Source organism: Simochromis diagramma, unplaced genomic scaffold, assembly GCF_900408965.1.
Source record: "Simochromis diagramma unplaced genomic scaffold, fSimDia1.1 OVJJ01000685.1, whole genome shotgun sequence".
Taxonomy (NCBI): domain Eukaryota; kingdom Metazoa; phylum Chordata; class Actinopteri; order Cichliformes; family Cichlidae; genus Simochromis; species Simochromis diagramma.
Window position 1 is genome coordinate 12,391,908 of NW_024387477.1, and position 13,888 is coordinate 12,405,795.

Here is a 13,888-nt window from a genome sequence, read left to right on the forward strand (position 1 = left end):
TAAAGCTCTGACGCTTTATTTTTTGTCTCAATACTGCACAGCCTCTCATGTTGCTACATCTAAAAAGAAATAAAACGGCCTCAGCTGTTAAAAAAATTCACAGAGGTTCATGTGAGATGATGATTCACTCTGTATACACAGTATATAAAAGATAAAAGCAGTTTCTGGCTATGAAAACGAACTGTTTAAATACCAACCTGGTTTATGGTCACAGCTGCTAGTTTTAAGTCTTATTCAAGACAGAATGATGTTCATTTCATAAACAGTGATCACATGTAGAAAAAGCGGGGTTCGCTTTATGGAGGAGCTACCTTTTGATTGACAGTATGGCACACTCATACTACCATATGAGTGTGCAGTGTCCTTGGTTCCTCGGTCAGCTCCAGCCCTGGCTCAGGGTTTAAATAGGACGGGACTGTGCTGTTTAAATAAGGCTTAAAAACTAGTGGCTACATTCATCTTTTATACAAAGTCGATGCTTTTTCATTAGAATAAGTGAACTCAGTGCTCAGGTGCTTGTCTCCATCTCTCCAAATTTAAATGGTGGTATTGAATAGAGAGGAGCAGCTGATCAGAAACCACTGACCACTCCAGCTCAGACATCTTTCCTCCTTTGGGGTTATTCTCAATGATGGCTGGACTGGGAGCCATTACCCTGAGACAGGATATGGACTGTGGGGTGGGGTGGTGAGTACAGTAAGTGAGTGACGCAGATAGCAGACTGCTGTCATGTGTAAGACTGAAGGAGCACAAGGAGGAACATCTGAATCAACAAAATGCTTTCAGCACATTCAGCTGTTGGGTTACTGCAGCATAGTCCTCAGTTTGGATCACTAGTGCAACTGGAAAAGTCTTTAACCTCTGCTCAAACTTTGCTTAATAAAGCAGGAACAATAAGAAAAAGAAAGACAAAAACATCCACTTATAAAGCTTTCTGTGTGCACTGCAGAAAATATAATATATATATATATATATATATATATATATATATATATATATCCCAATATAGTATTTATTTCCCTTATTGCATCTTAAAATCAAAACATTTCAGAAAATAAATGAGGGAAAAAGTGATTACGTATCCACGCCAGGCCTACTACTGGTCAGATATGACTTTTTGAAATACTGTCACATTAAAAAAAACTTTTTCAAAGCAGAGCAACCTGCTCTTGAGACAAACTGTATCCCCTTAAGTTTATTTTTTTAATTTAGAGAAATCAAAGTCCGTGAGAATGAACGCAGCACGCTGACAGTTTTACAGTCACTATCTGCGTTTCTTGTTTGTGTTCTTCCTCTTCAGAGCCAGTATCCACGCAGGGAGGGCTGTCCGCCGGGCCGGTGCCTCCTCCCCTGCCGCTACCGGATGCACTTCACACTCCTGCTCTGTCACCGAGTCCTCATCTGTAGCTGCTGAGTCATCCTCCAAGTCTGAAGTGTCCAGATCCATGTCTGGAGGTTCTATGGCCACCACTTCCTCCGCAAAACGAACCCGGCGGTTCTCCTCCACTCTCCTCTGAACCGAGAAAGAAGCACGAAACACAAAAAAGTTACAGAGAATTTAGCATCTGATTAAATATTACAGAGACTGAATGATTTCCTCAAGTTTTTTCAAATCATTCCATTAATTTTATTTGTGGATGTTGACATTTTAAAATTTCCAACCACAAGGAGGCGCTGCGATACACACTATCTTACCCTTTTATTCACTGTCTCCATTGAGGACTCCGACTCCGGGGATACGGGGTATTTGAGGACACCATGGGGCGCTCGAGCCAAAGGATTAAAAGCAGTTGGGGAGAGAGAGGCTGAATGAGAGTTTAGGGTGTATAAGGGTATTACGTTCTCGTGCTCTGACTCTCCTGTGTCAACCATCATCTGGCTGCTCGTAGGATTCAGTGAAGACATGTCCCCTTCTGTAAAACAAAAGAGACAACTTGATTTCCTGAACAGCCACCAAATTAAATCGCTCAAACAATAAAAACTCTTTAATAATAACTGATCATTAATGTTGCTGTTGGACAGAGTATTAAGCTGTTCTGACCTCTGTCTGTCTGCTCTCCATCACTTATTTTGTCAGCTGACTGATGCTGTCTCTTTCTGTTGAGGGTGACTCGGCTCTTCAACGCCTTGTTAAGCGGATTTTTTGTAGACTGCAAAGGACAAGAGAGAATGGGAGAATCACAAAGTTGTCATATTGATAATATAGATATTCTTTTTTATATTAACTGGATGAACATGAGATATTTTTTGTTTATGAATATCTTACCACTACAAATGATGGAGGTCTTATTTGCTGTTCCAGTCTGCTCGCTCCAGACTGCATATGTGGGTAGTTGTGACCATCTTCCATTGCTTCTGAAGGGTCAGTCTGATGTAGTTTTCCACCTGAAATGTCCGTACTTGCAGCTGGGAAAGCATTAGGCAATGTTTGCGCCATGCTGAAATCTGTGGCCCGTGATGACTCTGTGCTCCTGAAGCTCCACTGGTTGCCCCCACTGCCAAGTTGGTTCAAAATCCCATTTGACGGAGTGCTACTGTGAGGATTTAGTTGGTTTGGGGGTTGGCCCATTGGGTCCTCTAATGGTCTCTGATTTGCTGATGAGGATGAAAGGCTGGGACTGAGGAACTTAGCCCACTCTTGGCCCTTAGTGATCTCTTCCAGCAGGCTGAATGACCCGAGGCCCAATTCAAAGTCACTGGCAGGTCTGAAACGGGACAAAATCTTCATTAAACTCAAAAATTCAGTATACAAATCCCATCACTACCAACAGCACAAAGAGATTTTTATTTAAAATAACCCAAAATAACATTTCAGAGTTCACTCAGATGAGGTGTGATGTTATAAAAGGTCCTTGAATACAGTTAGCTCCATAACTTTGTATTTTTGAGGTTTTACCTCTGTACATCACCACGGTTGATTTTAAACAAACAATCAACACATTATTAGAAAGAAATTGGCATTAAGTTTTTAGGAATTAGTCATTTTTATGCATAGAGGTTCAAAATTAATGAGACAACTGACTGACAAGCAGTAGAGGCCTGCTCCCTTGTTATTTTATGACAAGTGAAGAAAGCATAATATCTCAAACTGATTCAAAGTGTTAAAATTGCATTTTATAATTTTTCACTGTATTTTTAAATGAGTCCCAAAGAGATGTCTGTGCAAGTGAGGGAGGCTGAAAAACAAAACAAAATAAACATCTTAGAGAGAGCAAAAGCTTCAGCAGTGTCCAAATCAACAATCTGGTTCATTCTTATAAAGAATGAATACAGTGGCCTGCTTCAGCAACACCGAAATGCCTGAAGGCCCTAAGGAGACAACTGCAGTGAATGATGACAGAATTATTTCCATGGTTAACAAAAACAACTTCACTCAACTCATCAACTAACCAAGTCAAGAACTTTCTCAAGGAGGTAGGTGTATCATTATCAAAGACTACAATCAAGAGACGCCTTCGTGAATAGAAACAGGGGGTTTACAACAAGGTGCAAACTACTGATTACACTCAAGAGCAAGAAGCCCAAATTAGACTTTGCCAGAAAACATGTGGTTTTGAAAAATTCTTTGGACCTTGCACCACAATGATGGAAAGAGAAAACTGTGGAGAAGGACAGAAACATCTCATGATCCTCATGAGTGTACCACATCATCTGTCAAACATGGTGGAAGCAGTGTTACAGTATAGGCATGTACAGCTGGAGCTGGGTCACTGGTCTTTATTAGTGATGTGACTGCTAAAAGAAGCAGCCGGATAAATTGTGAAGTGTGCAGGGCTCTACTCTCTGCTCCGATTCAACCAAATGCTCCAAAACTGATCATGACAGTGTTTCATGGTGCAAATGGAGATTACAATCATACTCCAAAAGCAACCCAAGAGTTTCTCAAGGCAAAGACATGGGTATTCTTTGATGGCCAAGTCAGTCACCTGAGCCTAACAGAGGATGCTTTTCAGTTACCAAAAACTAAACTGAAACCAGAGAGACCCACGAACAGCTGTAGGGGACTACGGTAAAGGTCAGGCAGAGCATCGCAAGGGAAGAAACACAGCATTTCAAATCAAGTCAAGTAAATGGCCTGTATTTGCTTTACTTAGTCCCTAAGGACCCCAAAGCGCTTTACACTACATTCAGTCATCCACCCATTCACACACACATACAGGTGATGGCAAGCTACATTGTAGCCACAGCTGCACTGGGGCACACTGACAGAGGCGAGACTGCCGGACACTGGCGCCACCGGGCCCTCTGACCTTCTGACCACCACTAGTAGGCAACAGTGTCTTGCCCAAGGACACAACGACCGAGACTGTCAGAGCCAGGGTTCGAACCGGCAGCCTTCCGATTACAAGACGAACTGCCAACTCTTGAGCCACGATCGCACCAAGTGGCTTTTATTGTCATTTCGACCATGTACAGTGGTACAGTACAGAGTGAAATGCGACAACGTTCCTCCGAGACCCTGGCGCTACAGTGCAACACTAGACAGAACAGGGCAATATAGACACAACACAGTGCAATGGAAATGTGCAAAATGCTGAGTATTGTGCAAAAGTAACTTGGTGTCTGTAGGGGTGTCTGCACATGTGTGTATCTGTGTTTGTGTGTGTGGTGAATATGAGATACTACATATAAGTGCTTGGTAGTCACATGTATGAAGGTGTGCGTGTGTGTGTGTCAGTCCAGTCACTGAGTGTTCAGGAGTCTGACGGCTTGGGGGAAGAAACTGTTCCGTTGGTCACTGTATGCAAATTATTTTAATCCAAGTATTAAAAACTGAATTTATATTTAAAATTATCTTAGTACAACCAATTACTTTTGATCTCCTGAAATTCCTAAACAGCTAATGCAACATTTTTGTAAAGCCCCAGTGTGCAGAAACAAAATAACAAAAATTGTCATTATCCAACAACTTTAATGAAAGAAATCTTTCAGCAGATTAAATTCTTAAAGTTCTGTTTGCTCCTTGTCCAGGCTGTCCTGGAGAAAGCTTTTGTCAATACACAGAAAATGTCCTATTTTATTTGTTTACCTTACTGTGGTCTTCTTGTAAAAACCAGACATGCCTATAGTAGATAGTAAAAGAACAGGAACTTGTGTTTATCTGTTCTTCATTACTGTATAATGAATGACTGTGGGGAAGGTCTTTATCACTAGAACAAGCTGTAAAGTTTATGAAAATACAGTTAAAAGTCAAAAATGTATGCCCTACTTCACATTTTCTTTGCCAGTTCGATTCTCACCCACGGTCCTCATGTTTGACTAAATTCTATTAGCAAGTATTACTGTTTAGTCCACTGCGCCATAGAGCTCTACTGTTTCCCTAGAAATGTATCCATATACATAAAACACATCAATGACACACACTGTGGCAGTAGTTTACAGTAGTTTACATGGGCCTTCATGGACCAACTAAGCTTACAAGCTAACTTGATACAACAGAAATGCTGACCAGAGCAAATTTTATAAACCTTTTTTGTTGTTGTTGCCTGTTGTTATTTGTTTTTAGCCCCTGAGACACCACCAGTCAAATATCAGATGTTTTTATATGGCTTTAAGGCTTGTTTTTATCTTTTGTTGTTGGTCAAATTTGCAATTTTACAATTTCTAAGCTATTTCATATTCTCTACGGCCTACTTTTCATGCTCTCATTTCCAGCAAGTAGGGCTCAGGCAGCATTTCCTGTACATTAAATATACTACAGACCAGTTTTGCACCACTTCTACATCGCTTGATTATGTTTTTGTAGTGTTCCTTAATCTTCCTCAAGATCCAGCTAGCTAAGTCTACCTGTTTTAGGAAATTACAAATCCTTCAAAATGAAAGCTACATATATGGGAGTTATTTTAATGATTTATGTCTCTAGTAGGAAAAACATAAAGCAAACAAACTTGGCTTCGGTAAGCGAGTATCTTTCCATCTTGTGTGTTAAGTCCTAATGAGAGAATCATTCTTTATGAGTTACTTGCTGTGTACATCTGTTTCCTTTAATAGCAGGTTTTAAAAAAATCTCATTGTACACAGCATGAAAGTTTGTAATGACACATGCTGTCAGTGACAGGGCGTGTTTGGCACTTCAGACCACAGACACACATCAAGGGTAAAGATATCTGATGGCTGGAAACATCTCAAATGCTTCACATATCTTACTGCTGACGTTTCAGAGCAAATAAAGCCAAAAAAAAAAACTGTTCGGCTTTCAGTTTGTGCCATGCTGCTAGAGTGCAGGTTTGGATGTATTTGTGCAATTTAGGATCATTTGTGTGCCTGTTACCTGATGTGGCTGTCGTTAGTGGCGTCCTCTGTGCGTGCAGGAAGCATTTTACTGGCTCCACTGGTGTCCAGTGAACGGAGGGTCCTTTCGTCCTTATTTGATGCATTGATGAGGCTTTCTGTAACCTGGTTTGGGTGTGAAATCTGCGTGAAAAAACGAGTTGCAGTGTCACTTCAAGATTTCTTTTTTTATCATTATATAACAAAACCACACTACTCACCTCAGGTCCCTCCCCACTCTTCTGGTCTCCTATGCTTCCTTCTTCGTCTTTTCCCTTTTTTCCTTGTCTGTCCTTCCATCGCTCCTTGAGCCTCTGCGTCCACCTTCTGGTTTTATTCTCAGATGATCTCTGTTTCCTCCTCACGCTACTGTTTGTTGTTTTTTGACTGTCTGAGGCAACCTGCGTATCTTTGTTTTCTGCCATCGCTCCAAATCCTCCATTTCCTACAATTAACGCTTTATTGTCTTGACCTCCTGCGAAAGGGTCTGTGTTTTTCACGGCCCACAGGTAGACTTTAGGTTTAAAGCCCTGCTCCTGGTTCTCATTCACTCCCATGCTTTGGGCAGCATCTGTGTTAGGAGGCATGCTTCTTTTCATTGCAGAATTGCCAAAACTCCACTTCTCACTATCAGTCCTCTCAAAGGAAGCATCTTTAAGTGATGTGGTAGGAAACAGCTGCCCTGTTACTGTTGGGGCGATCGCAGGCTGTGTCGCCTGTCCCATAACCCTGCTATCACCAGTGTCACCAACACTGTTGTCTTTCTGGGAGGGGAAGGAAATAAAACCCCTGTCCACCCCACCTCCATGACCGGGCTGCTGTAGATGACCAAATTTGAAGCTAAAGTTGCTGTCTGCAGCAGGGCTCCTGACCTTATTTGAAGGGATGCCATTAGTACCTGGGCTGCTGTTTTCTGGTCCAAGAGTGTGCCGGTGCCCCTGGCCCTCTCTTTCCGACTGCAGCTTCAGTTTCTGCAGCATGGACTGCAGCAGGGCCTGGGAGTCTGCTGGATTAGGTGACTGAGACATCTAGTAACACAACCTCTAAGTCTTCTAAATCCAGAAGTCGCAGAAACGCGTGTCAACCCCACAGTGAAACTGGATACACAAGGACGGACTCTATGCAAATAATTTAATTCGTCGCTTTACAACCAGCATGACAAGAGGAAAAATACCTTTGTGTAGAAGATATCACTCTTTGGTCCAGTTTTTGTTAGAAAGACACCTGTTATGGCTGCTTTCGCCTTTCTGAATAATCCAATCCCTTTCCATGACAATGTAGTTGCTTCATAGCAAATATGAAGAAAGATCCACCTCTTCCAGTTAAACGTCCAGAGGTACAAATCCTTCTTCTTCTTCTCTGTGTAAACCGCTGCTTCTTATGCTGCCTCCACTAATGCTCAATCCTCAAGAAGAGCAGCAGAAGTCTTCTTCTGTTGTTCTGCAACAAAGAGATATAAGCTTTTGTTGTTTTTTCCCTATTTTCAAAAGTCTCTCGCTTTTACTAAATGCCCATAGTTCCATTACACTACTGGTGTTGTAGTCACACCTCTTCTCCAGCAGCCACTTATATCACTGGTAATGGGAGGAGAGACTGTGCATGGCTGCGTTCCTCAGATATTACAAACTGAAGCAGACCAACAAGAAAGACCAGTAAGGTGAGATAATTGTTTGCTGACTCTAACTCTCTCCCACTGTGTGTCTTTCTGCCCATCTTTGTATTTTGCCCTCCCTTCCTTCCCATTTCTCTACTTGTAACGCTTGCTCACTCAAGTGCACACACACCCTCTGTGACCTGTAACTGATAATTATAGGGCGTTCTTAAGAGCAGCCGCTATGAATGCGCCTGCCAAATTAAAGATATAGGAAAATGTCTGCACTGAGCTTTGCAATAACCCATTTTATATCAACTCTGTGAAAAATGCTGTCACAGAGGCCTTTGCTACTGTTGTCGAAATAAAGTAATAGATTCTCCAAACATGCAGTGTACTTCAGCTTGGAGAACACCATGCAATCTTTCTTATAGGTTTGTTAGCCACCAGCTATACTGTTCTCCACTGCAAGTCATTAAAAAATGCTGCCGCCCTGATAAACTTTTAACTGTTTTAATTATATTTCAGCCAACTACTATGCATTTAAAAGCACAGTAATTGTACTGCCTTCTTTCTGACTGAAGGTTTAGAGTATATTAAGTAGGTACACTACAGTACTTGAAAAGCTACTTTCCTATTCTGACATGAACTTATTTAATAATTATCAAGTTGCTAATCATTAAGTAAAGTTTATATAACAATTAGTAATAATGTACATCTTTATCCATTACAATTATACCTTATTTTTTGGTTTTTCGTCACGCTATCTTTATATATTTCTAATCCGGACGATCATAAAAAACCAGCCCCGAAGATGCAGTGAAGAAAAACACAAGTGGCAGAAATGTTCACTTAGAAACTAAGTGCGCATGTGCAGCGTCAAACGCACGCCCCCTTTAAGTTGCCGTGTATCTGATTGGTCCGCACTTTGTAAGCGGGCAATGGCGGCGTAAACAACGCTGATATCGATGAAAGAGACGCTGCTTAACCGAGTAAAATAAACTTAGACTGGAAATAAACGGAGTATGCTTTCGGTAGGAAGATTTGCTCTCGGCGTGGAAACGATTAAAACGCCGTCTTGTGTACCTCTCGGTGATGCTTAGCCGCTCGTTTTGGCTAACTTTTAGCCAAATGTGCTAACTTAGCGGAAAAGTGAGTTTGCAGAGATGCACTGTATCGTAACGGGAGGAAACGTGAAAGGTAGCAAACATTTCCTGCATATTAAACACAGTCTCTAACTAGAATATGTGTCATTGATTAGATGTTGCTAATAATTATCTTGTGTGTGTTTGTTGGTGGGTGTGTCTGTACCGTCCAGTACTGGCCAAAGCCGTCCATTCTCTGTCCAGGATCGGCGATGAGCTGTATGTTGAGCCTCAGGAAGATGGGGTGAGCTGTTCTGACACTGACTTGCACACCATCACTTCCTCTTACAATGCAGATAGGCTTGTTGCTTCCTGTGGGTGCACACTTTGCGTCAATGAAAAAAGTTGATTTGTTGGTCTCTCTCTCTCTCTCTCTCTCTCTCTCGTGTCGTAGCTGGCCCTGCGGTCTGTGAACTCCTCTCGGTCGGCTTATGCTTGCTTCCTGTTCGCACCACTCTTCTTCAGCAGGTGCAGACTACATGCCTGTGTTTATAAATGGCATCTTTGTGTGAGAGAAAAAGAAAGCGTGTATATGAGTGAACTTCTGCCTTTTATACCTCTATTTTTCTGTGCAGGTACTCCATTACTAGTGGGGATAACTTCCGCTGCAAGATGGCAATAAAGGTGTGAGAGAATTAGATAATCTACTGTTTTTCAAGGCTTTATATAGTCTGGGTGTGACATTAATTACATTTTAGTAGATAATGTGGTTCCCAAACTTTCATGATGACATAACACCCAAAGTTATTATAGAATTCGTTTCTTATCTACAACAGTTATGATATATCAGAAGTGTGCAACGTATTGAAGGCATTTAGGTTCCAGTTACAATCTTGTGAAAAAGAGTTCTCACAGGTCTTTGTTACTCACAGTTAGACCTGTGAAATTAAGTACACCCCATGATTCATTAGCTTGTAGAACCACCTATAGGAGCAATCACTTGAAGTTTATGAGTCGCTCATATTGTTTCAAAGTAATCGTTTTCTGTTTGACTTCACCAGTGTCTCAGATCATTGTCTCAGAGTTTTGGCCTACTGTTCTTTACAGTGTTGCTTCAGGACATCGCGGTTTGCGGGCATTCATTTATGCACAGTTCTCTTAAGGTCCCACCTCAGCAGTTCAGTTGGGGACAGGTCTAGAGCTTAATTATTCTCTTTTTCAGCCATTCCGTTGTAGATTTGCTTTGGTACTTGGGATTCTTGTCCTCCTGCACGATGCTGTTTGGGCCAAGTTTTGGCTGTCAGGCCGATGTCCTCACATTTCAGTCTGGAATACTTTGGTAAACAGAGGAGTTCATGGTCAACTCAATGAGTGGAAGGTGTCAGTGTCCTATGGCTGCAAAACAAGCTCAAATCATCACCTTCTCACCATCATACCTGACAGTTGGTATGAGGTGTTTGTGCTGATATGCTGTGTTTGGTTTTCACCAAACAGAGGTGGTTTCTTCAGTTGCAGGCCCAAGATGTGCTGCCATATTCTTTTACAGCCAGTAGAGGCTTTCTGCTGGCAACCCTTCCAAACAAGCCAAACTTGTTCAGTCTTTTTCTAATTGTACTGTTGTGAACTTGGACATTTAACTGCTAACTAAGGCCTGTAGAGTCTGAAATGTAGCTCTTGGATTTTTATTTTTTATTTTTGCAGTTTCTCTGTTCACTGCACAGTCTGTCACTGGTGTGAGTTTGCAGGGACGTCCACACCTGGAAGGATTGACAGCTGTCTTGAATGTTTTCCACTTGTAATTAATTGTCCTCACCGTGGTCAAATTATTTGGAAATCTGTTTATAACGATTGTCAGATTGCTTTGCGTCAACAATGGCTTCTTTAAGATCACTGCTGACATGTTCCATCCTTGGGATTGTGTTAACACACACCTGAATGCTCTAGACATGCAAACTACTCACATTTTGAATTGGATTACAAGCCCCTAGCAGTAAGACTGTATTTAGTTTATCTCAGGATTGCATAGAATCAATGCTTGCTTACCAAAGGCCCCTCAGGCAGGTTGTGATAAGTATCACTTCAGTTACTTTTCTTTTGTTTTCTAGTCTAGTTTGAATTCTTTTTAAGCTCACAGTTCATTTTAAATAACTACTCTGACCTTGCATTAAACCCGAAAGTCCCATCACAAAAAGTTCAACCACTCGATCACAAAAGATGTATTGAAACTAAAGCTGCCAGTCTGATTTTTGTCTAATAGTTTGGTCAGGTTTGCATTCATGTGACCACTACCAAAATGTGAAAAATGTAAATTTTAACTTTCTCTCTATATATTTTTTTTTCTCCTTTTCTCACTGGTTTACATTAATTCTCAGTCGCAGTTTGCCACGTTATGGAAATGTGGCTGATAGTTTCTTGATTACTTTGATTTTAAACATACTAAAGATAAACATCACACTTTCTCATAATGATTTTTTTGTTCCTTGTTTTTTTTTTTTTTTCTTTGTTGCTGCTGCTGTTTTTCAAATTAACTGCATGATGGCAGTACTTGGGCCTCCCTGATGTAACTACAGTTAGGAATAGCAGATCTTATTCTTAGGATTGAGAGCGTAGTCTTGTATCTGCTGACAGCTTCAAATGCCTCCTTTCCTGTCGTGTTACCACCCTACGGTTGTGGTTATCTGTGTTCAAGTTTTGCAAAAACCTCACAGCTTCCTCGTATTAACAGTTGTACTTAGCAGTTATATTAGAGAGTGGATTGTGTGTCACTTGTCAGAAACAGCAAACATATTGATTTAGATACCATTTGAGTGTGACTAAAATGTTGATTCCTGTTGATTGTACCAGAGTGTGTCATTGCATATTGATAAGCATTATTTCCCCCTGTGTTTCAGAGTGTACAGTCTGTATTCAGATCTCTGACAACTTTGGAAAAGACGGTGGAAAAGTGTCACATCGATCTCGACAAACAGAAGGACCGTCTCACCTTCACCCTGCACTGCAAGCACGGTATCAGTGATTCACTTCATTATCAGATCATTCAAAGTGTTTTCCATATATGATTTAAGAAGGCTTACAACTCATTCAGGCATGTAGAATGGTGCTGGTTTCAAACCCAGAGGTGAGGGAACACATCCAGTTCTTACATTACAGGGCGATCGTGGCTCAAGAGTTGGCAGTTTGTCTTGTAATCGAAAGGTTGCCGGTTCGAGCCCCGGCTCGGGCAGTCTTGGTCGTTGTGTCCTTGGGCAAGACATTTCACCTACCCCCTACTGGTGATGGCCAGAGGGGCCGATGGCGCGATATGGCAGCCTTGCTTCTGTCAGTCTGCCCCAGGGCAGCTGTGGCTACAACTGTAGCTTGTGTGTGAGAGTGAATGCTCGAAAAGCGCTATATAAATGCAATCTGTTATTATTATTATTATTATTACATCATTGCATTGACCTACAGATAAATATAAGTGTTTATAATTCTGTATTTATAATATAATTATTTATCATTTATAAGTCCACCCAGTACTGCGGAACCCAAATATATTAGAGATAAGTTCACTGAGTACAAATGTCAGGCCTGCAGGTCACTTAGTGCTGCACAGAGCTAAAACAAAACTTCTATAATCTCTTTGAAACTTAGAGGTGCCTCAACTGTAGCTATTTTAAATGAAAAACTACCCTTTTTCATATGGCTTTTACATGTATTTATTAAACTATACAGTACTGTGCAAAACTCTTGAGTCACTCCTTGTTTCTTTATATTTTGCTAATAAAATAGGAAATAGGTGCAGTGATTTATTGAAACATGCAAACATACATGGAAATACAGTAAATCAGGCAAAAACTGTATAATTGTAACAAGTTAGAAAGTCAGTATTTGCTATAAGCATCTTTATTCTTCAACAAAGTCTGAACTCTTTGGCAGCTTTCTTGGTGTGTTTTTAAGTAGTCTTCAGGAATAGTTCTCCAGGCTTCATTCAAAGGTCTTATTTGGATGTTTGCTGCCTTTTGTTCCGTTCTCTGTCAAGATGGTCCCACACTGCTTTAATAGTTTTGAGGTCCGGGTTCTGGCGAGCCCAATCCACGACTGAGAGTGTGTTTTTCTATCCAAGTATGCTTTAACGGCTTTGGCAGTGTGTTTGGGATTATTACCATGCTGAAAAATGAAGCCATTGCCAATCAGATATTTTTTAGTTGATATTGTGAGGTGGATAAAAATCTGATGATACTTTTTTGGGTTCATAATTCAATTCAGTTTTAATTATATAGCAGCAAATCATAACAACAGTTGCCTCAAGGCACTTTATATGGTAAGATAAAGACAATAATACAAAGAGAACAGAGCCTGGGTCCACAGAAGAGGGGCCTAAAAGTAAGCCTGCTGTCTGAGAGCAACAAGCTCTAATGGGGTGATATGGCACTATAAGGTCATTAAGGTCAAAGAGATAAGATGGGGCTTGATTATTCAAGACCTTGTATTTGAGGAGCAGGATTTTAAATTTGATTCTGGATTTAACAGGGATCCAACGAAGAGAGTCCGGTATAGGAGAAATATGCTCTCTCTTTCTGGTTCCTGACAGCACTTTTTCCACAGCATTTTGGATCAGCCGAAGGCTTTTCAGGGAGTTTTTAGGACATCCTGATAATGACGAATTACAGTAGTCCAGCTTAGAAGTAATAAAGGCATGAACTAGTTTTTCAGCATCACTCTGAGACAGGATGTTTCTAACTATTCTATTCCACAAATCGAAGAAAGCAGTGGTAGATATTTGTTTAATATGTGCATTGAAGGACATATCCTGGTCAAAAATGATTCCTCACAGTGTTACTGGAGACCATGTTAATGCCATCCAGAGTAAGAATCTGTCTCTGATTTTTTTTTTTTTTTTTGGGCCGAGTACATTAACCACAGTTTTGTCTGAATTTAGAAGCAGAAAATTAGAGGTAATCCA

The 13,888-nt window shown here is 40.9% G+C and overlaps 2 protein-coding genes across 5 annotated transcripts in view; one reads left to right on the plus strand and one right to left on the minus strand.

The window, feature by feature from the left end:
• On the minus strand, nucleotides 1-9,409 carry zgc:113229 (uncharacterized protein LOC550612 homolog). 3 transcript variants are annotated; one of them, XM_040015727.1, is made up of 7 exons: nucleotides 9,173-9,409; nucleotides 6,492-7,710; nucleotides 6,272-6,414; nucleotides 2,267-2,705; nucleotides 2,042-2,150; nucleotides 1,696-1,913; nucleotides 1-1,513 (listed from the first exon to the last, which is right to left on the minus strand). In XM_040015727.1, exons 2-7 carry the CDS (start codon nucleotides 7,296-7,298, stop codon nucleotides 1,265-1,267), a joined length of 1,965 nt encoding a protein of 654 aa, XP_039871661.1. In that variant the 5' UTR covers nucleotides 7,299-7,710; nucleotides 9,173-9,409; the 3' UTR covers nucleotides 1-1,264. The 3 variants fall into 3 exon arrangements, with proteins under 3 accessions (XP_039871661.1, XP_039871663.1, XP_039871662.1); XM_040015729.1 differs by lacking the exon at nucleotides 9,173-9,409 and adding an exon at nucleotides 8,601-8,757; XM_040015728.1 differs by lacking the exon at nucleotides 9,173-9,409 and having other exon boundaries at nucleotides 6,492-8,508.
• Nucleotides 8,797-13,888, plus strand: part of rad9a (RAD9 checkpoint clamp component A) — a 14,635-nt gene continuing 9,543 nt past the window's right edge. Inside the window, exons 1-5 of one of the 2 annotated variants that reach the window (XM_040015730.1) lie at nucleotides 8,797-9,061; nucleotides 9,180-9,250; nucleotides 9,401-9,474; nucleotides 9,582-9,630; nucleotides 11,838-11,952. In XM_040015730.1, the coding sequence (XP_039871664.1) occupies nucleotides 9,028-9,061; nucleotides 9,180-9,250; nucleotides 9,401-9,474; nucleotides 9,582-9,630; nucleotides 11,838-11,952 (343 nt within the window). In that variant the 5' untranslated portion in view covers nucleotides 8,797-9,027. Of the gene's footprint in view, nucleotides 9,062-9,179; nucleotides 9,251-9,400; nucleotides 9,475-9,581; nucleotides 9,631-11,837; nucleotides 11,953-13,888 lie in introns of those variants that run through there. The other variant, XM_040015731.1, reaches the window with a different exon arrangement.